This window comes from Protopterus annectens, chromosome 1.part0 (assembly GCF_019279795.1).
Source record: "Protopterus annectens isolate FY-2018-M chromosome 1.part0, PAN1.0, whole genome shotgun sequence".
NCBI lineage: Eukaryota > Metazoa > Chordata > Ceratodontiformes > Protopteridae > Protopterus > Protopterus annectens.
In genome coordinates, this window is record NC_056725.1 from 871,525,495 (window position 1) to 871,551,921 (window position 26,427).

Genomic DNA, 26,427 nt, shown 5'->3' on the forward strand with positions numbered 1-26,427 from the left:
TACATGCAGTATGGTGCATAGTTATTTCCTAAGATCACAGGACATTTGGCATTGTATCATTGTTGGTCAGGTCACACCTACACACACATTAATTGTCCCTCACACAGTGGATCAGGGGTATCTTGTTTACGTCAGTGCCTTCACCACCTTTATACCATGTGCCACTATGCAAATGTGTGCAATATATTCTCTCGCTTATTCGTGTTGGGACACGTGCATCATGGGCAGGTGTTTGATCCTGGGTAGTAGGTTATGCATGACCATCTAGGGCTGGACAGTGTCGTGCACCACTACTGCACATTCAGACTTGTGTCCAGATATCTACAGGACTGGACTTTGTGTCTTCCATTCTAATGTTTACACAGGTTACTTAGCCCATGAGGGATATCCCAAAAATTGAACAAGACCAAAACAAGAAAAATACCGAACATTCTTCTGGTGTTATGAAAATGTGCTGGGGGTTTTACATGCAAGGGATACATAGTGTGCAATCCTGAAACTGCCTAGGGTGACACTACCTACTACATATGCATAGTAGTCACTATATGTAGATGTGGCTGCACCAAACCAGTAGGCCAAGTATGGCTGGATTTGATGAACGTTCAGGTAAGGGAGCGGGTTGTGTGATGTGGAGGGGATGCTAGGTAGTCCATTATGCATCCAGGTGTGTTGCATTTGATATGGCCAGTTCCATCAGGACCAATCTGTGGGTATGTGCCGGTGACATGTCTATACATTTGTATCGCACATTTCAATATTCATATGTTTGTGGGATTGTGTTCTACTGTATGGCTTGTCTGGTTGTATTGCAGATGTTTATACACGTTTTTGTGTTTCTTTCTGCTTCACCCACTGCTCCCTCATACACCTCCGGTTCACCTATTCTGCATACGACACAGTATCGCCTTGGAGGATTGTACCATTACCCATCCCCCACACACACATATTCCTCACACCCCATACATCACTGCTTTGGTTGTTGGCCCATGACATGGCCAGAGTAACACATTGAGTACCCTACATATGTTAGGTACCTGTATGGTTGTGTGGACTACCCTGCCATGTTTGCTTTCCACATGCTATACCTCAAGCACATAGGTACACGCCCATACTTAACTTTCATTACATGGTTGGTATACCCGGGTAATACCCGTTCAACTGTGACACATCCTGACAAGTTCGGCTTGTACCACTGATGTGCGGATTTTGGCAGATTGTTCTAATCATTGGTAGGATGCCACCTTTTCCTATGTCCAGGATGGGATATATTCCGGACACATATCCGAGTGTACTGGACACTGTTTCCTGTCACTATGTCCAGGATGGGATATATTCTGTACACATATCCAAGTGTACTGGACAGCACGTACCCACAGTCGATGGTACGGATAATACTGTTCCTTTCAGCCTACATGTTGCCTTATTGTTGTAGCAGTTTATATGCTCCTTCTGTTTTGTTTACATGCTTATTCTGTTTCCTGTCACATTTGGTATGTGAAATACGGACATACCTTTTGTATGTGACTATTACATGCCTTGTGGGATATGATTCGGTCATACGGTCGCTAGATATGTACATTTATCGTGTATTTTTGTTATGGACACATCTGCCCAGCTGTGTACCCTCCCTCACATTATGGGTCAGCTGGTGACCCTAACCATTGGGCTGGATGTACCTACTGGCGGCGCACTAACATATGATGCATTTCACTTCTACTTGTTATAGTTATCTACACTGCGTTGGACTACGGGCACACAGTTTTCCATGTCATTTGTTTGCGGGATAGGGACCTGTTATTCCCTACCGTGCATTTGTGTTTGCTTCTCCATTTTGTGTTCGCAGGAGCTATCTTGCATGCTTTGCATATGTTTCAGTATCCATGGACACTGACAGATGTGATTACTATCTTGCAAGTTGTTATATGCAAGCATTTTAGGTTGCACATCGACAGCTGGCATTTCCACACCTCCATGCGGCACTTCAACACGCCCTATGCACTCGTGCTCCTTTCCTATGCACGTGGCTGTGGTGGCAGCGCGCCTTCATTAATATGCATTTGGCACTGCTGCGCCATCTTCATGCCGCACTGTCGGCACAAGCCTACCGCCAGCCTTGTGCCGAGCTTCATGAATCCCGGGGTAGATTTTGTCCAGATATTAACTGCAATACTGCATGACAATAACAATTTAATTTTGGCAAATCCAAGTATTACCTCTGAAAGCAGATATCTGAAATAGCACAGTGACATACATTATTCTATTAGTTATAGCATACCACTGTGATTGACTGATTGATTGATTGATTGATTCATTCATTCATTCATTCATTCATTCATTGATTTTATAACACATTAATACCTTCCCATCATATTTGGATGTGGCCAAGGTGTACTTACGTACTTCTTATACTAGATTAAGTATTGTAATAATAAAAGGATGTATCATGCCATTAATCTAATTATCTTCCCTTCCCTCTCTCTCTCTTAACTCTTAACTCATCTCTATCTCTCACTTGGGCTATATATATATATATATATATATATATATATATATATATATATATATATATATATATATATATATATATATATATATATATATATATATATATATATATATATATATACACACACACACATATAAGTATATAAAACCCGACAAGGCTGGCGGAGGGCATTATGGAGAAGACCCGTAGTGCCTGAATTGGCAGGGTTGAAAAGGTCCTGTGCAGTATTGCCAAAATAATGCCACATCTAGCACTGACCCAGGCAAATACCACAGAAGATAGTGATGACAGTTTTGAGGGTGAAAACTAGATTCTGTTTTCAGTCTGGAGGGGACTGCACTTCTGAGGTCCGCTACATATCCATAATCATAGTGTCACTCAACCCTTTATGAGCATCACCATTCCTGTCTTGTATGTCCTGTATGTCTGCACCTACTACCTACCCTTATCACCTTCTCAACATTCTTTTCTCTCTAAAAAAAAAAAAAATCCCATACATAGCTCTCTACTTTGCTTATGTGTCCTCTTATCACACCTGATTAGGTCCAATTGGCCTTACAACATTATTCCACTGCTGTCACCCATCCCTGGTGTGGTGACTCTCCAAAGTCATGAAATTACGTGTACAATGTTATATTTATGTTCTGAGGAAGAGGACAGCTGTGGTGCTCCCTGACCACCCTGTATTTCTTTCACCTGTGTCCTACCATCTGCTTGCCACCCCCAGTTTCACCACTGTTCTAGCAACCCCCTTTTCATATGTTAGTCTGGTCAAAAATAGAATCTCATACAACACACATGGCCAGAAATGGCCTATTGAAAAGCTTTCAGTTTTTGTCCTCAGCATTTGCGTAGAGGATGGTATAACACACTTATAGTGAACGCCATTTAACTTCTTATGGCAAAACTGAAGATTTTAGTTTTAGCCACAAGATTCCAGTTTCTTTAGTGCAAATGTGCTTAAATCTGCTGTGCTGTAGGAATACAGTGTAAATGCAAAGTGAAGGCAGTACTTTGAAACAGTTATTTATTTATTTTATTTATTTATTTGACATTTGTTAACTGGGTTAGTCCATCTGAACAGAAGCCCATTTTCAACAGAGACCCGAGGAGAAAAGTTCCAGAAATTACACCAAATAAAGTACAATTTAAAACAAGGCAGTATCAAATACAATAGATACAAGTTCAATACATGGGTTGTTCAAGTTAAAAAAATACAATTATAACGAAAAGAAAATTAACAATGAGAACAGAAAGTGAGACCAACAAGTACAAAAAAAGAGTAACAAATTTGTAGCACATTTTTGTTTAAGCAGAATAACAAGTTTGCAGCAAGTTGGAAGGGGCAAGAGTTTTAAAGAGCATAGCTTGAGAGAAAGATAAAAGGAAGGAAGAAGAAAGAAATCCTGAGGAGGAACAACCTTTGCTCGAGACCCTAAGGAAGTGAGGTAGGCAAGCTAAGAGGGTAGCTAGAAAGGAGACAACATTGTAATTATGTTGGGTCATTACAGTGGCAGAGCCAGGACAAATGGAAGCTGTCTTTTAAGGCGGATTTAAAGGAGATGGGATTTGTGATAGTTCTGACATTTAGTGGTAACGTATTCCAGGGTGAAGCTACAGAATGATTATGGAGTAGTTTACCAATATTAGTGTTGCATTTACTGACTGTAACTTGTGCTGTTGATAGCTTCAAAGTGCACGGTTTGGGATGTATGGCTGTACGAGAGTGGAGAGAGAGGGACAGGATGATGGTGTGTTTAAGACTGAATGAGCTAGAAGCAGTTGGGGGAGTAAAGGTTGGTGCTGGAATTCAAGCCAATGCAGGTTTTTTAGGGCTCTACAGTGATGGGTGCAATAATGTAAATTGGCAGCAAACCTTGCAAGTTTGTTGTATGCATGTTCTAATTTAGTCATGAGATTAGATTGGAGGGAAATGAGTAATGGGGCAGCGTAGAGTAGAGTTGGTAATAGGAAGGCTTGTGTGAGGGAGAGTCTGGAGGCATTGGTAAGGAATTGTTTTGTGTCTGTTACTCTAACAGTTGTTAGATTGCTGGATATAACAAACAAGAAGTTCTTATATGACGTATTGAGATAATTCCCCTCTTTGTAGATTGATGTTTTAGCATAGTATCATGGGTTCTATTACAGCTGTTATGTCAAATTATTATTTCATGAGACTTTATGCTCCTATCATATTTTTAACTGCACATCTATATTTATCTACAGGTATGATATTTCATTAATATTCCATTTGAATAGTGGAGCATGAAAGCATTTGTAAAAACATTCCATCCCTTATGTCTTAATGTTGGCTGCACTGTCTTAACCCTTCTTGCTCCCTATGGAAAGCACTTCATTGTACAGAGAATGACGGAGTAATAATGAGGAGACACTTAAGAGTAACACACCATAAAGATAGTCCTACATGCCCGATAAACAGTACTGATGCTAACTCTCTCTCTCTCTGTTTGCCCCTTCCTTTTTAGCAAGTTATCGCTGTCCCTTCAATTGTGTGACTTAAAGTGTGCAAAGTAGGAGTTGCCTTGTTGTGTGATGAGATAATGCTCAGATTTATACATATTTTCACAGGTTCTAATCCAGGCATTAGCGAAGTGTGACAACAAATACTAAAATATGCCCCTTTTTGGTGTGCATGACATAACAGCTACATGGTTTATTTCTTCTTGTTTATACATGATGAAGTGGAAAAATACAGCACTACTGTCAGATATCACATATACATTCCCAGTATATAGCTGTTGTATTCAATAACTGCAGTCTATGCGAATAGCCCCTAGTATGTGCACTGTCCTTGCTAAATGTTACCTTAACTCAGCATGTTATCAACATTAACATCACATTTACTCCCCTTTCTTACAGTGTTGCATTATGTCCCTCACACATACATTGTTAGTTGCATACATGCATAAATAATTTGGAACAGGATTAGTTATTATTTCATCAATAGAGACGTCTTTCTGTTTAAAATATTTCTTTGTGACATAATCACATTTGAATGCATTGAGCAGATTTTCCCCAGTTACCTTCCCCTCATACTTATGTCTGCACTATTAATATTATAGTCTGTGTGCATGTTCCCCATTTAATGTCCCCTGCATCTTAACTCTTGTACTCAGTTTACCCTTATTTTGTAAAAGCTGTCTCTGTGTGCTTGCATAATAGGTTTGCCCACAGGCAAGCAGTTTTGTCGACATTGTGTGCCCATGCTGCCCACCACCATTTCATGGCCACCAACACTGCTACTGGCCAGGAAATGGTGCTTGGAAATGTGTAAATGTGAGGTGCAGCATGCATATTCAGTGAGTGCTGCTGCTCCTTGTGCTAACACATTGTCATTGTGTAGGCTTCGCTTCAAGCCTACACGATTGTTAATTAATCCTTTGAATATTTTTGCTTCTTGCTACCCCTTTTCTATATGTATTTACATTCAATATGCATTTTTATTATCATATGAGTATGATGCATTCTCTATTTTCACTTTTGCTATCAATTTTTATTGTGTGGCTGAAAAGGGTCAGCTGACCAGTCCACTTACCCATTTACCAAATTTCAAATAAATAAAATGAGGCTAATAAAATGCATTATGCACGCATGGAGTATACCAACTTCACCAGAACCCATATGAGACAAATTAAGAAATAACATAATGGTGAAGGAGCAGAAGTCAAAATGGAAGCTTCATTAGAACGTAAGAAGAAATAAGGGTGTGACACCTATAGTGGAAAAGGTACATTTAAAGGAAGACCTCTGCAGTAATTTAGGGAGCTCATGTTCTAAGAAAAATAATAGCCTACAGTAGGAAAAATGTTGTACATGGCTCTAGAAAAGCAAAAAGGAATGTTGTACATGGCTCTAGAAAAGCAATAAGGAATGCTGTACATAGCTCTAGAAAAGCAATAAGGAATGATGTACATGGCTCTAGAAAAGCAATAAGGAATGATGTACATTGCTCTAGAAAAGCAATAAGGAATGATGTGCATGGCTCTAGAAAAGCAATAATGAATGCTGTGTGTGGCTCTAGAAAAGCAATAAGAAATGATGTACATGGCTCTAGAAAAGCAATAAGGACAAGGCAAAGAATTTGGTGCAGGACCAGGGGTAGATGACAACAGAAGAAACAAACACTAGTAAAAAATAACACATTTTATTCTTCTGTATTCAGACTCTGACACTACACAAAAAAATAACAGAAATACTCTCAAGAAAACACAAAACATGAAGTATAATTTATTGACCAAATGGTTTATTTTCCATTTGTTAACCATACAAAATAGTATAGACAAAAGAAAAAAGTAATGTGCAGTGCATTAAAATACAAGCAGACAGTCAGATAGATATTAGCAGCTTAAATACTGAGTAGTATAATGATTTTGTTTTGTGTAATACATATATACAACTTGATTGCATAATCAAAAACGTATGATAAAAAAGATTCAAAGATTAAATTTCAAATAGTACTACTATTAAAAAGGGCAGCTTTATTACATTCACTTATTAGAAAATCTAATTTTACAAATGGCTAATAAAGTTCAGTAGTAAAACTAGCAAGGTTAATGACATAAAATAGAAAACAGGCCTAAATTACCATGGATCTTGAAAACAAATACACTTGCAGTGTTTTTGAAAGTGGCATTTTGATTATCTTACAAAGCTTCTTTATTCAGTCATGCTTCCTATACCCTGAGAAATTGTATTGTAGCATGATGGAATGACATTTGAGGATACTTGTTGTCTTCAGGTGAGATAAAAAGAACAAAAGAAAACACCACTGTGCTTTTTCAACAAGCATGAAGCTAAGTCAATAATTCTGGAGGCTGTTTTCTTATACTACTATGAGATCCATATTGCCACTGTTGGTCTAGAAAGACTGCAGTTGTGGGAAGCACACCAATGCTTTCTAACACCAACCACTGACTTATACTTTCTCAAATTTCAGGATTACGATTAGACTGATTCTGATTCTTTCGGTAGTGGGAACAGGAAGATTCTCACTTCAAAAGGCTTACATAGTTCCTGATTTGCATATCTGACCATGGGAAACACATACAATTTCATCTTGAGTCATCTAAGGTTCACAAATTTCTCACAAGAACTGGAAAGAGATTTTCCCTGAGGGTGAATTGTTTTGGAATGTGGTCCAATGTTAGTTAGCTTCCTTTAGATGAGTTGTATTTGTCCAGAAAATCTCTTATATCACAGGCAGAACAAATAGTACATGCCTGACTAACAATGAGACCCAGGAAGAAAGTGATATGCCATCAAGCACACAACCATATAAATGCATGATGTATACATATAGCAAAATGACTGCATAATCCTTTGATATGTGGATATACTAGGATGTGATAACTTTTTAACTGTGACTAACAGTCTTGTGCAACCATCTAGTCTGGAGGGAGCTACTCAATCTGCCTTTCATATAAGGCAGTCTCTGACTCTACTTTATTGGAAATGCTGCATATCCATAGGTCCAATGGCTCACAGGTTACTTGCTTTAAAGACCTTAACCTGGTATGTGACATTAATAGAACCTGCTGGAGGGACAGGTTTATCTCCCAGAGGTTACTGCATCTGTGGAACTGATTCCCAATTCATGTCAAGCGGAGCACCTCTTTCACCCTCTTAAAGCACAGTCTGGACAATTGGTAACCGTAAATTCAGTCCGGGGGTTACACCTGTGTCTCTCTTGGATAGGGCAATAGGTGCTGATCGTGGAAACAAGGGCAAAATTGGCTAGGCTTGTTAGCTTAGTATCTTCCTATGATCCTATGATCCTATGATCCTATGATCAAGCTCTATACAATATAAAAAGGTACAGGGGGTGTGATTACATCATTTTACAAATGCTATAAATTATTAACTATTTAATTAAATAAGTATTAACAGATATTAGAAAGCATATTTATTTATCCTTTGTTTACTGGGAAAGTCTGACTTGCAACAAAACCAATTTTCAACAGAGGTCCTGATAGAAATGCTCCAGATGCATGTCTTTGAAATGTGGCAGGAAACCAGAGCACCATGAGGAAACCCACATGAACACAGGGAGGACATGCAGATGCCACACAGAAAGCACTCCAGCCAAGAATCAAACCAGAAAACCTCTTGCTGTGAGGCAACAATGCTACCGCTGCATCACTGCTCCATCCATATGAATATGTTACTATCAGTTCAGTGCAAAGGTGTTTTTACAGCACAATTAGAAAACTAAACCATGTATATTAAATCTCATGGATCTTGAATTACCTACTCAACTGCCCAGATTTTCACAGAATGTACAGATTTTTGCCTCATATTTTTGTCCTGTTTCTCTTACATTTTGTGGTTTTCTATCCAATCACTGAGGACTGAAGTCGTTAAATAATGACAGACATTTGAGTGTTAGACTTCATAAATTTCACATAATGCACACTAATGTAAAACCTATTATTCTATGAACTTTTAAAGCTTGTAAGATCAATATTTAAAATCTGACCCTGATTTTGGCTTTTGTCTTCATATTATTTTTGGCTTTGTCCAAATTGCTTATGCTAAGATTTTGATAGGTATACCCAGTGGATTCCTCAAGACTTTCAAACTGCAAGTAGATGGTTGGCACAAAGCTGTTTCAGTGATCAGAATCATACAGTAGCCACAACACAAGCATGTCTGAATCTCAAAAGGTTCTGTTCTTTTTCTTATAGTATTAATGGAAAGGTATGACTGGCAGGAACTATTAATCTCCTCCCAAGAATGACATATAAGGGGGTTGATGGCCATAGTTTATACATCTCATATCAAGTCAAATATTCTACATTGCTGGTGTAGTCTGAGCCATTTGTCAGTGCTCGTGAACTTGGTTATGTCTGTCCGCTTCCCTTACTTGATAAGTAGATCTGTACAAAATAAATTTCAGTTCTGTTATTCTGCCCTAAAGTACAAGTTGAAATAATAACTGAAAGCTGATGTTGCAATAGAATAACTCATTTATATAAATATTAACTGAACGTGTGTAATATATAAATGGATTAAGAAAATTCACTTTAAACTACTTTTCCAACAGTCATAACAATCTTTATTGATTTTTAGGGGAAACTAGAAAGTACTTTACTATGCATTTGCTGTTTCTTTTTTTTTTTTTTTTCAAAATAATCTTTATTGCAAATTATGTGTCATAACATGTAATCTTGTAAAACAGAGGTTATAAAAATTGAATGTTGTCACATATTAATAAAAAACAAAATCAATAGTGATCATAAGAAGTCCAACATCTATGCCTGCTATAACTACAAGAAAAACTATTTACACTGTGCCAATACCTCCGATCTTCTACTAAGAAAACATAATATATATAATATCAATATTAGTATGCATTTGCTGTTTCTTAAATAAATATAAAACCACTCCTATAGAAGGAGTGCATGTAGTTTTTGTAGAAGCTGGTGTTGCAAACAGATATGCATGGGTAATATCGGTGAAGGGATTCTAAAAAACATTCTAAATTAGTCCTGTTGCCTGCAGCCATTAAATACAATAAAACTCATTGGAACTGCAGATTAATAGAGCTCTATGTTAATACGTGCAATAAAATGTCTTGAAAATTAAACTTCAGTAGAATTAAACTTTTTATCAGTATCTTAAAAGGCCATCATTATATGCTTCTGTATAACAATGCCAGTATTTCCATGTAAGGTATATAAGCATAAACTAGAAGATTAATTTTTGGTATGAGTCATCAAAATAATGCAGACTCTGTGAAACAAAATCTGCTGCTTCATTACTAACTGTCTTAGGCATGAGCAATATGGCGACACCATCAAGAAAGTTAAATGGCTCCCTATTGAAGGTAAGGCATATCTCCTTCTTGGCTCTCTTCTCTTCAAACTGCTACACCAAGTCACCTCCTCTTCTGTAACAGTGAGACTGCTAACATCCAACCTAAACTGCAATCTCAGAAGTTGAGCTTCTAATGGCCCCTCTTTACTAACCCCTACTCGTAAGCTGTACTCCACTGACCACAACTTCTCCATTGTTGCCCTTACACTCTGGCAATCACCTGATTACATGAGCTCCAAACAATTCAGATCTCAGTTCATACTTTGCCTCTTTGAATATTATACATGCAAGTACCACATCATTGGCCATATCAACCAGACCTCCATTCCTCCTTCTATTATCTTACTGGCTACCCACATTTTTTTCTGGCTGGCTTATATAAATCACTCTTCCTCCTCTGTTCTCTTCTATTTCACTTCCCCACCATAATCCCCCAGTCATTCTTTCCTACTGCACTTCCCCACCATAACTCACGCTCACTTATTTTCCTCGATCTTACCCCCACACTGTACTGCACCCAGTACCCTTATACTGTCCTTTCCCCTTCAGACTCACCATACCTTCCCTCCTCAAACTCCCTCTAACTTCCCTTAGTCTTCACTTCACCTTCCCAATGGTTTATACTCAAGCCACTGTTTTAAAGCATAACATTTTAAACTTATGACTTCTGAACCTTAGCATTCAGTATGTTAAATACATTTCATTTATTCTGGCCCCCTGCTGCATGCTGTATTTATTCCTTATAAATATGTATATTTCATTTATACTATAGTATAGTATTTTTAGAAAAATATGCTGTATAATATACTTCCTCTGCTTTTATATCTACTTCACTACTTAACTTGACACATTATTTTTCTCTGTTCTACATCTGCATGTTTTATATTCAGTGTTACTGTTTAACTATGCACATTGCATTTGCTATTACTACTTTGTTAGTATCCTAGGCTGAACTTACAATTGGTCAGTCTTAATCAGTGCCCTCTTCCTGTAAGCAAAACTTAAAATAAAATAAAATAAATGTAATTGCAATTACAGTTACACATAACACTGAACAGATGTAAAATTTGATTTATTTATTTAAATTTTTGCAAGAAGAAAAACAATTTCCACTTGAAATGTTTATCTATTTATAGCACGGTAAATCCACTGAATAACATTGTGGATGTAGCAGTATTGCAGAGTTGCAATATGTATTAATGCTAATATGTCTTTTCCCTGCCACCTCCTTTGCAGTCAGCTGTTCCAAAGCCAATGTGTTTTAGTGTGATGTACAAACCCAGAGCATGTTCTAAACTCTGCCAAGCCATACTATGAATAAAGGATGTCATATTACAGATGGGAATGGTATATCTTCACTTCCCCAAGACATGTTGCCCTGAGCCTCAAGTCTCTTATCCCTCATGTACAAAATGCAGATGATTGTCTTCTAAGTAACCACTACTGGTATTGTTTATATCTGTGTGCTATCAGTGATTCCATGGTTTTAGGAGAGTTATCCCTTCTTTGTATTTGTCTGATAGTGAAGTTGGTATATATAAGTTCAAGATGTGGACCTGTGTGTGTGTGTGTGTGTGTGTGTGTGTGTGTGTGTGTGTGTGTGTGTGTGTGTGTGTGTGTGTGTGTGTGTGTGTGTGTATCTGCATGGGGGTTCTTAAAGGTTGACTTAGTGTGTTGCATTTCTAGCCATTTGCTATTGGCAACTTGGTTCTTTGCCAGTTTCTAACTCAACCTTTCTAGTGGAACCTGAAGAAATACATAAGACCACATACCCTATAATCAGGCAGCCTCATAAACTGAACATTTGGTGAACTTTATAATATCTGAATAAGACATTATTGTACCCTGCCTGTATTTGAAATTAAAACAGAATAAGTATCCTATACAGATAAATGACTAATATACAAACAATTAGCAGGATGGCAGTAATGCAAATAGACTAATAACTTACAAAATGATTAAAAAGTTTTTCTTTACTTATTGTAGAATTCATATACAGAATTTTTTTTGTATACAAACACACTTTCTTATACTAGGGCATTTATAATACATGCTGCCATTAAGAAGAAACTGGAACACAAACTTCGGGCACTACATTCCAGGGATGGATGTTTGAAGGGTCTGTTAATTTCAGGAGCATCTAAAAGAATTCCATGGTTCTGAAATGGAAAGGATACACAGTATATTAAGGTAATTGCTTTCATTTCTCATAAATCATTAGGTATGTTGTATATTTTGTGTGTGTGTTTGCTCGCACGTGCTTGTGTATGTGTGTGTGTGTGTGTGTGTGTGTGTGTGTGTGTGTGTCTGTGTGTGTGTGTGTGTGTGTGTGTGTGTGTGTGTGTGTGTGTGTGTGTGTATGTGTATGTGTGTGTGTGTGTGTATGTGTGTGTGTGTGTGTGTGTGTGTGTGTGTGTGTGTGTGTGTGTGTGTGTGTGTGTGTGTGTGTGTGTGTGTGTGTGTGTGTGCATGTGTGTATGTGCACGTGTAAACTAGTCATGTCACAATATTAAGTCCCAAAGCACTGAACACATATAAAAACATGTATTCTTGTATGGAGCAGAACAGAGCAATACAATTTCACAAACAAACAAAGTACAAGGAAAAATGAATGCTTTCCCAGAGCAAGCCCATCTCCTACCAGTTTATTTATTTACATTGGCTCCATGATTGCACAACTGCAAAGAAAGAACAAACATTATATTTAACAAAAATCTGTCTAGATCCACTGGTAGAAATGGGGTAGGGAGGGAGGGGTGAAGGAGACAGTCACCTCAGGTGTAAGGCGTTAGGACAGCATGATGAAGAGTGACGATCCATCCTTAGTGTAGTACCAGAACTCATTTCTATATTAGCATCAGAAATGAACTCTAAAACTGCTTCTACTGAAGCATTTTAGCTCTTTGTGTGTAACGTAAGTTGAAGCAAACTACTTCTACAAATGAGCAAACAGCTTGTGGGCCTTTGTTTTTGCTCCACAGTTGAACTAAGGGGTGGGGAGTGCAGAAACAGGACATGGGTGGTTTCTGAGTTTTAGGAGCTGCAGCAAGATTGCAAACCTTTTTCTTTTTTCTTTTTTTGTTTGTTCTTCAACTTATAGTTGAGGGTTGCTAGATTGGAGAATGGCACCAGGTGCTAGACAAGTAGCTAGGACTTTTTCTACTGGTACAACTTGCAATAGCAGAATCACTTAAAACTCAGCAGCAAACAGCCAGACAGATTGAAACAAAGTTAAGAAAAGCCCCTAACTGGGAAAACCCCAGGCCCAGATGCAATACCTATCTTTTGATTAAAAGTATTAACATCTTTGCATGAAGATTTAGCCATGAGTAAGATCTATTTATATGCGCACCCTGAACAGACACCAAACTGGCTAACAACAGATAAAACAATGCTCCTACTTAACAGTGAACCTGCAAGCTACCCTAAAAATTATAGACCAATAACTTTCCTTCCAACGACGTATAAACTATACATGGTAATTGATGCCAACAGAGTTTATAGTCGTTTAGAAGAAAACTCAATTATGGCAGTAGAACAAAAGGGCAATAAAAGAAAGTCATATGGAACAAAAAATTGTGTGCATTATTCTTGATGTATATATAAATATAGAAAACAGTTACCAGTTATGACTCCTTTATGCTTTGTGATTCTTTCCCAGCAATAACTTTCTTAATCACGGATGGCTTTATTCAGGCAAGAGTGGCATATATGGATAAAGCCATGAATACGACACAGGTGACTTTAGTTTGATTGGTAGCTTGGGAAGCTTGATGATGCAGTGGGGGAGGATGGATGTGTCCATCCTTGGGGGACAGATGTGTTGAGTGGCTCCTCTCCTTAGAGGCTAGGGCTCAGAGATGAATCTCCAAGCTGGGACTGGTGGGAGAAGCAGAGGAGGCACGGCTACTGCAACCAGCCAGGCAAGTGCTGATGCTGTACTTTATGGTCTACCCAGCTGACACATGAGAAAAGTGTTAGCAGGGGGCTGAGCTTATGCAGGAGAAAATCTCTCTCGAGCTGCAGTCTGCTTGTCCTGTGAGGCTTCTCAGTGCCAACAGCAGCAACTTCAGAGAAACCTGTCATAGAATTGGTGGACTCCTTGTACAAGTGATCTGGTAGGGAAACACTCCTGATGCAGGTCAGTCCAAGAACGTATCAAGGTATAGGATAAGCGGTAGCTGGAACTACAGGGAATGAGTGCAGGTGTGCTTAAAGTTAGAAGTGGTGGGATGAAAAAGTGATGCCTGTCCTTTCTTTTATGCACATTTTGAGTTAAAGAGAATTCATTTTAGGGCTTTTATTCTACCATTTGGGATTCTGCATCAGCCATTCTGTTATTTAGTTATTTGCTTCAACTTTCCAATTTCATTGTAGGAAGTGTAGACCATTCTGGGTGTTCCGTTATTTATTTATTTATTTATTTCACATTTGTTTACCTGGAAAGTCCGACTGAGCCACGAGGCCCATTTTCAGCAGAGGCCCGGGAGATAAGCTCCATAGTTATACAGAGAATACACACATATAGAGAGAGTGTAATGTACCAAATAGTAACAATTAAAAAGTCAGTTTAGCATAGGATAACATTATGCTAGTTGTAAGGAAAAAATACAGAACCATACAAGCATCTAATCAAAAATGTTCACAAATTTAGTATAGTACATATTACAAGACTATGGGCTGGATTTATGAAAGCTTGTATGGAGTTGTAGAGTAGTGTAAGACATCAAACAGGCAATATGTCTGCCGTGCGATCCAGGAACAGCCGGCAGGGGCATGCACGAGAGCTACTCAAACTACTCTTGCACGGACAGCATCATGGTATGCAAATTACCTCATTTGTTGGTGAAAGCTATGCAAATGAGGTAAATTTACGATCCAGGAAACGCTAACCTGTCCGTGGAAGATTAATGTTATCTGCAGAAATGTACTCCGTTGGTAACGGAGTACCATTCTGCAAATAGCTAAACGGAGCTATGACAGCTCCAAATAAAGGATGCATACAGTTGAGGAAGCATGCCAATGGCCAAATATAAGGCCATTGGCATTTATAAATGTTTAAAAATATAAAAATCTAACTTTTTTTCCCCAATCTCTGATTTTTAAGCATAGTGCAGCATCAGGCAAATGTGCGGCACTTATAAAAACAAGAAAATAATTTAAAAAAAGCCAAAATAGGCATTTTCACTAAAAAGCTTATTCTGCCATGCAGGTGAATGGCAGGCTGAAGACAACATGGCCACTGAGTAGTGGTTGCTAAGGGGAGGAAGCTCAGTGTCAGAGATGTAACCATGCATTAGTAGGCAATCCTATGCAAATGAGCATAAGGATAGTGAATCCCAATTTTCCCCAGTATGTGAGCCATGTCCCAAGAGTGTAAGAGTAGGAGTAGGTGAGTAGTAGAGTAGGATATAGATGACATTATGAGGGGGTGTGTTAGACAGGCTGTAAGCTAATTGGAGCACAGTGGCTTATCTGTGCTTTGTGTTGCTCAGGATTGCAAGAGGCATGCCTACAGTTGTCCTATTTGAAAACCTCAAACCAAAGGTGCACAATGTTAAAAGATAGGAAACTCCTTGCAAACATGCACACAGCGTGTGCGTGTGTGTGCGTGCATTTGTGCTTGTTTGCACGGCGCTTCCCCCCAGGCAAAAATAGAAATGCAAAAGGAAGGAAAAGAAGTAGTAGGAAGTTACCCAAGGAGAACTAGCAGAGCTGCCAGGTGAAATATATCAGAATCAGCCAATTACACAGGCAGCAGATTAGCCCAGCCCAGCCCAGCACTTTAAACTCTGCAAACAGCATTCCTCCCTGTTTTTTCCCAAGAACTCTGCAACACTGCAGTTTTCAAACAGGGAAAGCTTAAAAAGCTTAAGTCAGACAAAATGTTAGGGGCTGCTCTTGCTATCATAAGCCAACATGTGCAAGGTGCTGAGGTGGTGATGTTGTGAATGCTGCTGAGCTACCCACAGTGAGGAGACGGAGAAGAGTGTACAGACCCAGGGTAACCTACCAGGGGCTACATGAGCTGGAGATAGTGGAGGCTATAGGGTGGACAGAGACCTCCTACAGCAAATTGTTGAGCTGTGCTGGCCACGCCTCACACACAGAGCCAACAGAGGGGAACCCATCCCACTGGATACCAAGGTATGTATTGGGATATGAATACTAGCTACAGGTACCTTCCAAAGACCAACTGGTGATATGATGGGGATTTCACAGGCATCAGCATCCAGGGTACTCCACCAGTTCCTTGTTGCCATGTCAGCACATGCCAATGAGCATGTATATTTCCCCAATTCCCATGAGGCACTGGCCAGCAATATGCATCTTTTCCACCAAATAGCAGAATACCCTGAGGTAGTGGGTGCAATATACTGCACGCACATATGCATCAAAGCACCACCTGGTGAGCAAGGTAGGGTCTACATCAACCACAAGGGCTTTCCCGCCATTAACTTCCAGGCTGTGTGCGATGCCCAGGGCATAATAATGAATGTGTGTGCTAGCTGCCCTGGAAGCTATCACGATTCCCACATCTGGCATCTGATGCAGCTGTACCAGAGATTTGCCAGTGGGGACATTCCTGATGATCACCTAGTGTGGGATGCTGGTTACGCACTTGAGCCGTGACTGATGACACCCATCAGAAATGCACACACACCTGAACAAGAAGTCCATAATGAGGCACACGCACAAACAAGAAACATAATTGAGCATGTGTTTGGGATGCTCAAGTCACGGTTCCAGTGCCTGGACACATCTGGTGGAGCCTTGCAGTATTCACCACATGTACCCAAATTGTTAAAGTATGTGCCATGCTACACAATATGATCTTGCGGAAACAGCTGCAGCAGGAACAGCATGGGGCAGGGCCAAACAGTCCCCAACCATTGCCAAGGCTTGCACAGCGTGACTCGGAGGAGGAATAACCTGAGCCTGCCCCAGTAGGCAGAAGGAGGCGTGCCCAATATGCCCTGGCCTTGGCAAAGAGGCAACGCATAGCACATACACTGACTCAGTAGGAACCCTGGAAATGACACCTCTCTCTGACTTGCACATACAGTAAAAGGGATGCCTAACTTGACACTACCTGTTTTCAAACGTGTATAGGGAGTGTACTATGTGCATCCGACATAGGCAGCCCTGCAGCACCACCTGAGGCATGAGTCCCTATTTTAAGCAATATAAAGCACTGCTAAGCACATTTTACCAGTTCTGTGCATATTTAAATCCAATTTTGTGTAGCTGCGCACCACACTAACCAGCGCAACATTGGGCAATGTCAGGCCGCGTTCAGCAAAGTCGGGCAAAGTTGGGCAAAGTTGAGCAAAGTCAGGTAAAGGCGCTCACACCTGCTTTACTGTTCCTTAACCAGTCAGGTCTACCCAGCAGGAAAATAAAAAGCAGTGACAGGGCTCGAACTCAGGATACTGTGCACTATAGTCACAGTACTGAACCACTAAGCCATGACAGCATTTCACTGGCACAGACACAACTTAAGTCACTCACACATATCAGTTGGGGGGGTCACATACCTAACAGTCACAGCCAGCAGAACAATTGTAGATGAACGTAAACACAAACAAATGTTGTATCATGCCCTCTGAAGAGGCATATGAGTAACCTCCCCCCAGGCCTATGCAGACAGATAACAGCAGGCCAGGCAGTGTGATATAGGTTGCATAGGCTATAAAGTCACAAACTAATATGCGTGTAATTGGAAGCTAAGGTCTGTAGTACAGTGGTATGCTTCAAGCCAGTATGATAGGCAACAGTACAGACTGAAATGCAGTACCTGACATAGCAGTGCAGGCCTAGCAAATGTGTATAAGTGTCAGGTGTACCCCTCATCCTATGTACACCCACAGTAACAATCAGGTGTGCCCCCCGGGTAGAAATGTACAAATAATAGCTGTCCCCCCTGTATATAGAAATGTTGATATGTCTATGCAAATTGACTCATGGAAGCCCTGCAGGCACAGCATGCTTCCTGTCGATGTACAACAGAAAGTTGAGACCTGAAGTAAAAACCAACTTGAATTTTCACACACATATATAGTATATATATATATATATATATATATATATATATATATATATATATATATATATATATATATATATATGCCCATAATGGGCATGCTCACACACACAAACAAATTTAGCAAATGTCAGTCAACAACATACTGAAAGGTCATACTGGGCATGCTCACACCCTTAAACAAATGAAGCAAATGTCAGTCAACAACATACTGAAAGGTCATACTGGGCATGCTCAAACAAACGAAGCAAATATCTGTCAACAACATACTGAAAGGTCATACTGGGCATGCTCACACACTTAAACAAATGAAGCAAATTTCAGTCAACAACATACTGAAAGGTCATACTGAGCATGCTCACACATTTAGGCCATGTCTGAGTACAGCAGTGGGCCACACATATCTGGCAGTTGCAATTCTTACCCCAGACACATGTCACTATTCACCAATCCTGCCTTGCACACACAGTGACATGAAAACAGACCCATATAATATATTGGACCCCTGTCATAATCAAACTATGTAATACAAGTACTTAAGTTGATCAAAGAAAGTGAAAATCCAAAGAAGATCAATAAATCTCTGATCAGTGTCATCAAGAAACAATGAGCACTCCTAACACTATCCAAACCATGTTTTGGCAAAAATATTGCCAAAGAGTCCATAGAGAACCATGAAGCTTTCTTTAGCTATGTCATAAATATCAATGCTAACTCATATATGTTCTGAGTCAGTGCAAAGTGTAAATGAATACATGTATATGACTGACATTGCTTGCCAACATCTTGTCAGACAGGTTCATACTCTCACTGACAAAAGGGCCCATTACCATACCTGGAGATTGTGAAAAGCCATAAATCACATATACAATGGTTAAACAGCTCTATCCAAACCTAAAAACACAGTGTCTATGGGATGACATGGTGTCTCTGGCTGTGTCATATGTGAACTCCAAAACAAACAGACCTTGCACCTGAACAGTCTGAGAATCACCCTCTGTACAGGATAAACTGTTGAATGGGTTACAGCAACATTTGGCACACTCCACAAGTGTTGGTGCACAACAGACCATGGGAACTATTGTCGTATAAGCCTAATAAGCCTGATCTGCAAGACCATGGAGTCTATCATTATGGAACTCATAAACAGAGCTATTGGGACCCTACAAACACCTAACCCTACCCATTTTGGTTTGGTCAGGGGCAGATCATGGTCCCTAAAACCTGCTAGACAGTTTTCAAGGCAGTCACCCAGGACATACATCAATGAAATGAGCTCCACATGGCCTACATAGACCTTGAAAAGCCCTTTTCCAACATCCCACACACATGTCATATCCACAAAATCAACAACCTGTGCATAAACACGTGTGTCATCTGATGGATTGCCAACTGGGACACAGATAGATCCCACAAGGTTAAGAATTGTGGTTTCCTTGTTGGACTGTAAGCTGGTAACAACTGCTGTCCCCCATGGCTCAGTCCTGGGACCCCTCCTGTCTGGTGTATACTTTTCATAAATACAGTCAAACACACGAAGGCTATGGTCAGCAAAGTTTGTGGATGACTGAAAAAAGGTTGTCACAATCAATGTTTAGGACAATAGAGACATCCTTAAAAAGGGTCTCAGTCAGACAGATGTGGTGTCAAAATTATGGACTCGAGCTACAGTCATACAAATACCACATAGGTGCCAACACCCAAAATATGGAGGTAATAATAAGGGATCTATGGACACATGTGGATAGTCATCTCTACTTCCAGAAACACATTCACAAAGTGGTTAGAAAATCATGCTATGTGTTCCCACAAATTGCCAAGGTCTTTGCATGTAGGTCAAAGGAGGTTCCCTCTACTCATCAGTCATCAGACCCATCAGAGATTATCATGGCACACTTGCGATGAATCTGACTAGGCACCTTCAGCAGCTGGAAAGACCACTGAAGTACCTCAACAAGAGGATTACTGGCCTCAAACAGTTGCCCCATGCAACATGACTGAAGTTAACTCAATCTGTACTCTGCCCAACAGACAGGTCCATGTCCACTGCAGAATTGATGTACATGCTCTATCTGAAGTAAACCCAAGCTCACTGTGCCACATGTTCTAGGGATATCATCATCACAACAATAAATAGAACATGTTGGAGGGATACATTACTAACACACAGACTTCCCTTGTTTTGAAACAGGCTCCCAACCTACATTAAGCTGTGTCCCTCACTGACACTCTTCCAGAGGAATCTTGATGAGTGTATGTGAAACTGAACTGTCACACCATGGATCACTTCATCAGCTCTACTACACAGAGGCATAGGGAACTAACCCCATGTGTGGTGATAGCCGCACACTCTGGCCATACTAATATATGCTTTCAGGCAGATAGCCTATTGCCTACCTATGTACCTATATATATATATATGTAGGGGGAACACAGTATAATAAGCTAAAGATGAATGGGCAGAGATGTGTGTAAGACGGTGACCATGACAGGGAGCCATCCAGGACTGTCCCACCCAGCACACATCCCAATGGCACAAAAGACAAGAGGTACACATCTCACCCACTGTACATAATAGCCACCAGTATCTGTAACCATTACAGTGTATGTGGTGCATGTGCCTGCTGTACAACATGACTGTACAATGAAGTACACATCTACTATCTGTAGACATGTACCTGTCACATAGGTTCATAGGTATGTAGTAGACTATCTTCACGAAGGCATACATTAGCCTAGGCAAGTTGTGCAGCTTTCACCACCCCATTGGGTAGTTTCCTAAGCCCTAGTTCTAATAGTTAGTACCCTAAGCCCCTTTCGACTGGGGCTGCTGATGTGATGTCTGGCATGAATTGTCTGTTTCCCATCCACTCATCAAGGTTCCTATTGAAGAGTGTCAGCAAGGGGCTCTGTTTGATGTACATTGGGACTCTGTTCCACAGTAAAGCAAGTGTCTGGGATGGAAACCACAGTAAAAAATTTCTCCAAGGCCAACTTCATGCATCTTAAGACAGAAGTGGCAAACTTCATGACACCCATGCTGACGGACAATAGAGATATGACTGCTGAATCCTACACAAATGCACTTTATCAGCACTTACACGAGTGCATGGATTGTGCAATACCTAAAAGAACCAAGATGCTATCCTCCAAAAAAGGAAGCCAATCTGGTGGTCCGCTGCCATAAACAAACTCTACAACAGAAGAAAGAAACTGTTGCAAAAAAAGAGTAAAATCCCATGATTGGAGAATATCCATGGTCAGACTCAGTAAGAAGCTGAGATCCCTCATAAAATCCTCCAAAGCTAGTTATGAAAACAAAATCGGAACTGACTCTAAAGACAACCAAAAAGCATTCTGTAGCTATGCCAGGAATCGCAAAGGCAACACTCAGATCTGCTCTGAGTTACAGCACAATGGCACTAAATATACAGAACCAACCAGTGCTAACGTTAGCCCCTTGTTATCCCCTAAAGGGCCCATCTCTATACTAGAAGAATGCAAAGTTCCCGTAATCACAGCTGCACAGGTAAAAAACATACTATCCAAAGCCAAGAACACAGCATCCATGGGACCTGACGACATCCCAGGCTGTGTTCTACATGAACTACAGAATGAACTGGCACCCCACCTAAGTACCATGTTCAGTCATAGCCTCACCTCAGGCTATGTACCCACTGAATGGCGCACAGCGACAGTTATCCCACACCACAAAGGGGGATCCACAACAGACCCCGGAAACTACTGCCCCATTAGCCTAACGAGCCTGGTCTGCAAGGCTATGGAACGTATCATCATGGAACTTATAAACAATGGCATTGGTAATCTCCAAACTCAGGACCCCACCCAGTTCAGGTTTGTAAAAGGCAGATCATGTCTCCTAAACCTGATAGACTTCTTTGAAGCAGTCACCAAAGCCGTAGATGAGGGTAAGGTGGTTCACACAGCCTATCTAGATCTCGCCAAGGCTTTCAACACCATCCCCCACTCTGGAATTATAGATAAACTCACTAAACTAGGTATAAATCCCTATGTCACAAGATGTGGTGCCAACTGGCTCACTCACAGAACCCACATTGTGAAAGTAGCAGACTCGAAATCCAACTTCAGACCAGTGACAAGTGGAGTACCACAGAGTTCAGTCCTGGGTCGTCTCCTGTTTGGTATCTACTTCTCTGAAGTACAGGCCAACACAGAAGGTCTTTAATTAAGTTCGCAGATGACTGCAAACTAGGAGCCATAATCAAAACTCCAAAAGATGTGGACATCCTACAAAAGGGCCTCGCTGAGACAGATGCCTGGTGTCAAAGCCATGGCCTCAAGCTCAATGCCAAAAAGTGCATTGTCATGCCTTTTGGTAAAAACTCAGTACCCATGAACTACCACATAGGCGGTAGTCTACTTAACACTGAAAGTGTGATAAAAGACCTTGGAACACAGGTGGACAGTAGTCTCTCCTTTGATAATCATATTGCCACAGTAGTGAGGAAATCCTTCTATGTGGCACACCTCATCACAAAAGGTTTCTCATCCAGGAAAAAAGAGGTCATTGTTCCCCTCTACTCATCACTCATTAGACCCATTATAGAGTACAACGCCCCTTTTGGTATTTACCTCACAAGACATCTACAACAACTAGAAAGGCCACAGAAATACCTCACAAAGAGGATTACTGGCCTCAAACAGATGCCCTATGCAGACCATCTCAAAAAACTGCAGGTTTACTCCATTGCATATCACCTACTCAGAGGCAATCCCTGCCTAACACACAAAGTATTTAGACATGCTCCATTTAAAGAAATCCTAATCCCTATGAGCTACATAGTCTAGGGACCTAAACCTTGTCACCACAATAAACCGAATATTCTGGAGGGATAGATTCCTCAACCAGAGACTTCCCATACTCTGGAACAAACTACCTATCTATATCAAACAAAGCTCCTCATTAGCGCTCTTCAAGAAAAATCTTGATGATTGGATGGGAGATAGGAAATTCACCCCGGGGATCACTTCTGTGGCTCTGCTCGACAGTGGCACAGGAAAATAATTTTCTTGGGTGGCGAAAGCCAGGGTACCTTTGGCTAGGCTTATATAGGCCCTAGGGCCAATAGCCTAGTACCTACCTATAAACCTATGAACCTATGGCACTCTATCCCACCAGCAGGTTGTATTCATTGTTGTGATGAGGTTCATATCCCTGGAGTCTGTAGTGCGACTCAGTTTTGTTATCTGTAGATGGAGCATGTTCAACAGTTATGTGTTGGACATGGCTCCATATGTTAGGCAGAGTGTGTCTCTGAGTAGGCACTACGCAACTGAGAAAAGATTTAGTTTTACCAGTTGTGTTGCATAACACAACTGTTTGAGGCCAGTAATCCTCTTGGTGAGGAACCTCTGTGGTCTCTCCAGCTGCTGGATATGCTTAGTCGAGTACATCCAAAATGGTGCATTGCACTCAATGATGGGTCTAATTACTTAAGAGTAGAGGGCCACCACTACCTCTTTTGATCCTGATGCTAACCCTTTGTTGATTAGGTGGGTCACATAGGATTTCCTAATCACTTTGGCAACATGGTTGTCAAAGGAAAGATGACTATCTACATGTGTCCCCAGATCCCTTATTACCTTGTCAGTTTTTAGGGGGTAACACCTATGTGGTAGTTTGTGGGTACTTTGTTTTCCCCAAAGGGGATTACTATGCATTCTTTCACATTGAGCTTGAGGCCATGATTCTGACACCACACATCTGTCTCATACAGTCCCTTCTGGAGAATATTTGTGTCATCCGGGGAATCTATTATGGCAAACACTTTACAGTTCCCAGCAAAATTAGTCAACCACAACCGTCCTGTGTTGGCTTGTACTTTTCAGAAGTCTATACCAAACAGCAGGGGTCCCCAGGACTGAACCCTGGGGGACAACATTTGTTAGTGGTTTAGAGTCTGACATGTAGCTAGCAACTCTTAATTTGTGGGATCTATCTGTGAGCCAGTTTGCAATCCATTTTGTGATGTATGGATTCATGCCCAGGTTGGTGAGTTCATCTAAGACACCTGACTGGGGAATGGTTGTGCAAAGGCCTTAGCAAGGTATAGGTAGGCTGTGTGCAGTTCCTTTCAATCATCTGTAGGCTGGGTAACTGTCTCAAAGAAATCCACCCAGTTCAGGAGGCGTGATCTACATTTGACGAAGCCAAACTGGGTGTGCCCAACTGTGAGAAGGTTCCCAATGTCTTTACTGTTGACTTTCATTATAATTGGCTCCATTGCCTTGCAGATCAGACTCATCAGGCTCATACAGAGTGAATGCCAAGGGTCTTTTGTGGCGCCACCCCTGTGGAGTGGGAAGAACTTTGCTGTGCAACATTCCATGGGTACCTGTCCTGTAGAGAGGATGTAGAGAGAGGTGTAGGTATCCTTGATGAATATGGATACATCCCCACCCTATGTGCTATGATCCAGGTTCTGATGCTGGAAGTTATGGAATGAGTAGTATCCTGCTAGTGCTGGTGTGCTCTCTGGAGCCTAGAACTAGGTTTCTGTTATGCACAGATATCAATATTCTCCATACTGAGAAGTGCCTCAAGTGTGTGCATTTGGAGGCTGAGACTTCTGGCAATGAGTAGCATTTAGCTCACTTTGTGGTTATTTGTGTTGGTTACGGGGTTTGGATTGTCCTGAGTGACCGGTGTTCCACACCTGAAGTCAACACCTCATTGGTCCGATCCGACCATAAGCTAATTACCCTACATATCCACATTCTGCCCCCATCCCCCATTAAGGAAACCATGTTAAAAAAATTATCCAAAGCCAACTTCATGATTCTTAAGACAGAAGTGGTGAATTTCATGACACCCATGCAGATGGACAATACAGTTACAACTACTGAATCCTACACAATTGCACTTTATAAGCACTTACACGAGTGCATGGATCATGCAATCCCTAACAGAACCAAGATGCTATCCTCCAAAAAAAGGAAGCCAATCTGGTGGTCCCCTGCCATAAACAAATTCTACAACCGAAGAAAGAAACTGTTGCAAAAAAAGAGTAAATTCCCATGATTGGAGAAACTCCATGGTCAGCCTCAGTAAGAAGCTGAGATCCCTCATAAAATCCTCCAAAGCTACTTATGAAAACAAAATCGGCACTGACTCTAAAGACAACCACAAAGCATTCTATAGCTATGCCAAGAATCGCAAAGGCAACACTCAGATCTGCTCTGAGTTACAGCACAATGGCACTAAATATACAGAACCAACCAGTGCTAACTTTACCTCCTTGTCATTCCCCTAAAGGGCCCATCTCTATACCATAAGAATGCAAAGTTCCTGTAATCACAGCTGCACAGGTAAAAAACACACTGTCCAAAGCCAAGAACACAGCATCCATGGGACCTGACGACATCCCAGGCTGTGTTCTACATGAACTACAGAAAGAACTGGCACCCCACCTAAGTACCATGTTCAGTCATAGCCTCAACTCAGGCTATGTGCCAACTGAATGGCGCACAGTGACAGTTATCCCACACCACAAAGGGGGATCCACCACAGACCCTGGAAACTACTGCCCCATTAGCCTAACGAGCCTGGGATGCAAGGCTAGGGAACATATCATCATGGAACTTATAAACAATGACATTGGTAATCTACAAACTCAGGACCCCACCCAGTTCAGGTTTGTAAAAGGCAGATCATGTCTCCTAACCCTGATAGACTTCTTTGAAGCAGTCACCAAAGCCGTAGATGAGGGTAAGGTGGTTCACACAGCCTATCTAGATCTCGCCAAGGCTTTCAATACCATCCCCCACTCTGGAATTATAGATAAACTCACTAAACTAGGTATAAATCCCTATGTCACAAGATGGGTTGCCAACTGGCTCACTGACAGAACCCACACTGTGAAAGTAGCAGACTCGAAATCCAACTTCAGACCAGTGACAAGTGAAGTACCACAGGGATCAGTCCTGGGTTGTCTCCTGTTTGGTATCTACTTCTCTGAAGTACAGGCCAACACAGAAGGTATTTGGTTAATGAAGTTCG

General features: G+C 40.8%; 1 protein-coding gene across 1 annotated transcript in view; it reads right to left on the reverse strand.

The window, feature by feature from the left end:
- Positions 1–11,962: 11,962 nt before the first annotated feature.
- The window catches only part of MOXD1 (monooxygenase DBH like 1), a 980,239-nt gene continuing 965,774 nt past the window's right edge, over positions 11,963–26,427 (reverse strand). Inside the window, exon 12 of the mRNA XM_044064284.1 lies at positions 11,963–12,501. Coding sequence (XP_043920219.1) covers positions 12,370–12,501 — 132 coding nt within the window. The 3' untranslated portion in view covers positions 11,963–12,369. The remainder of the gene's footprint in view (positions 12,502–26,427) is intronic.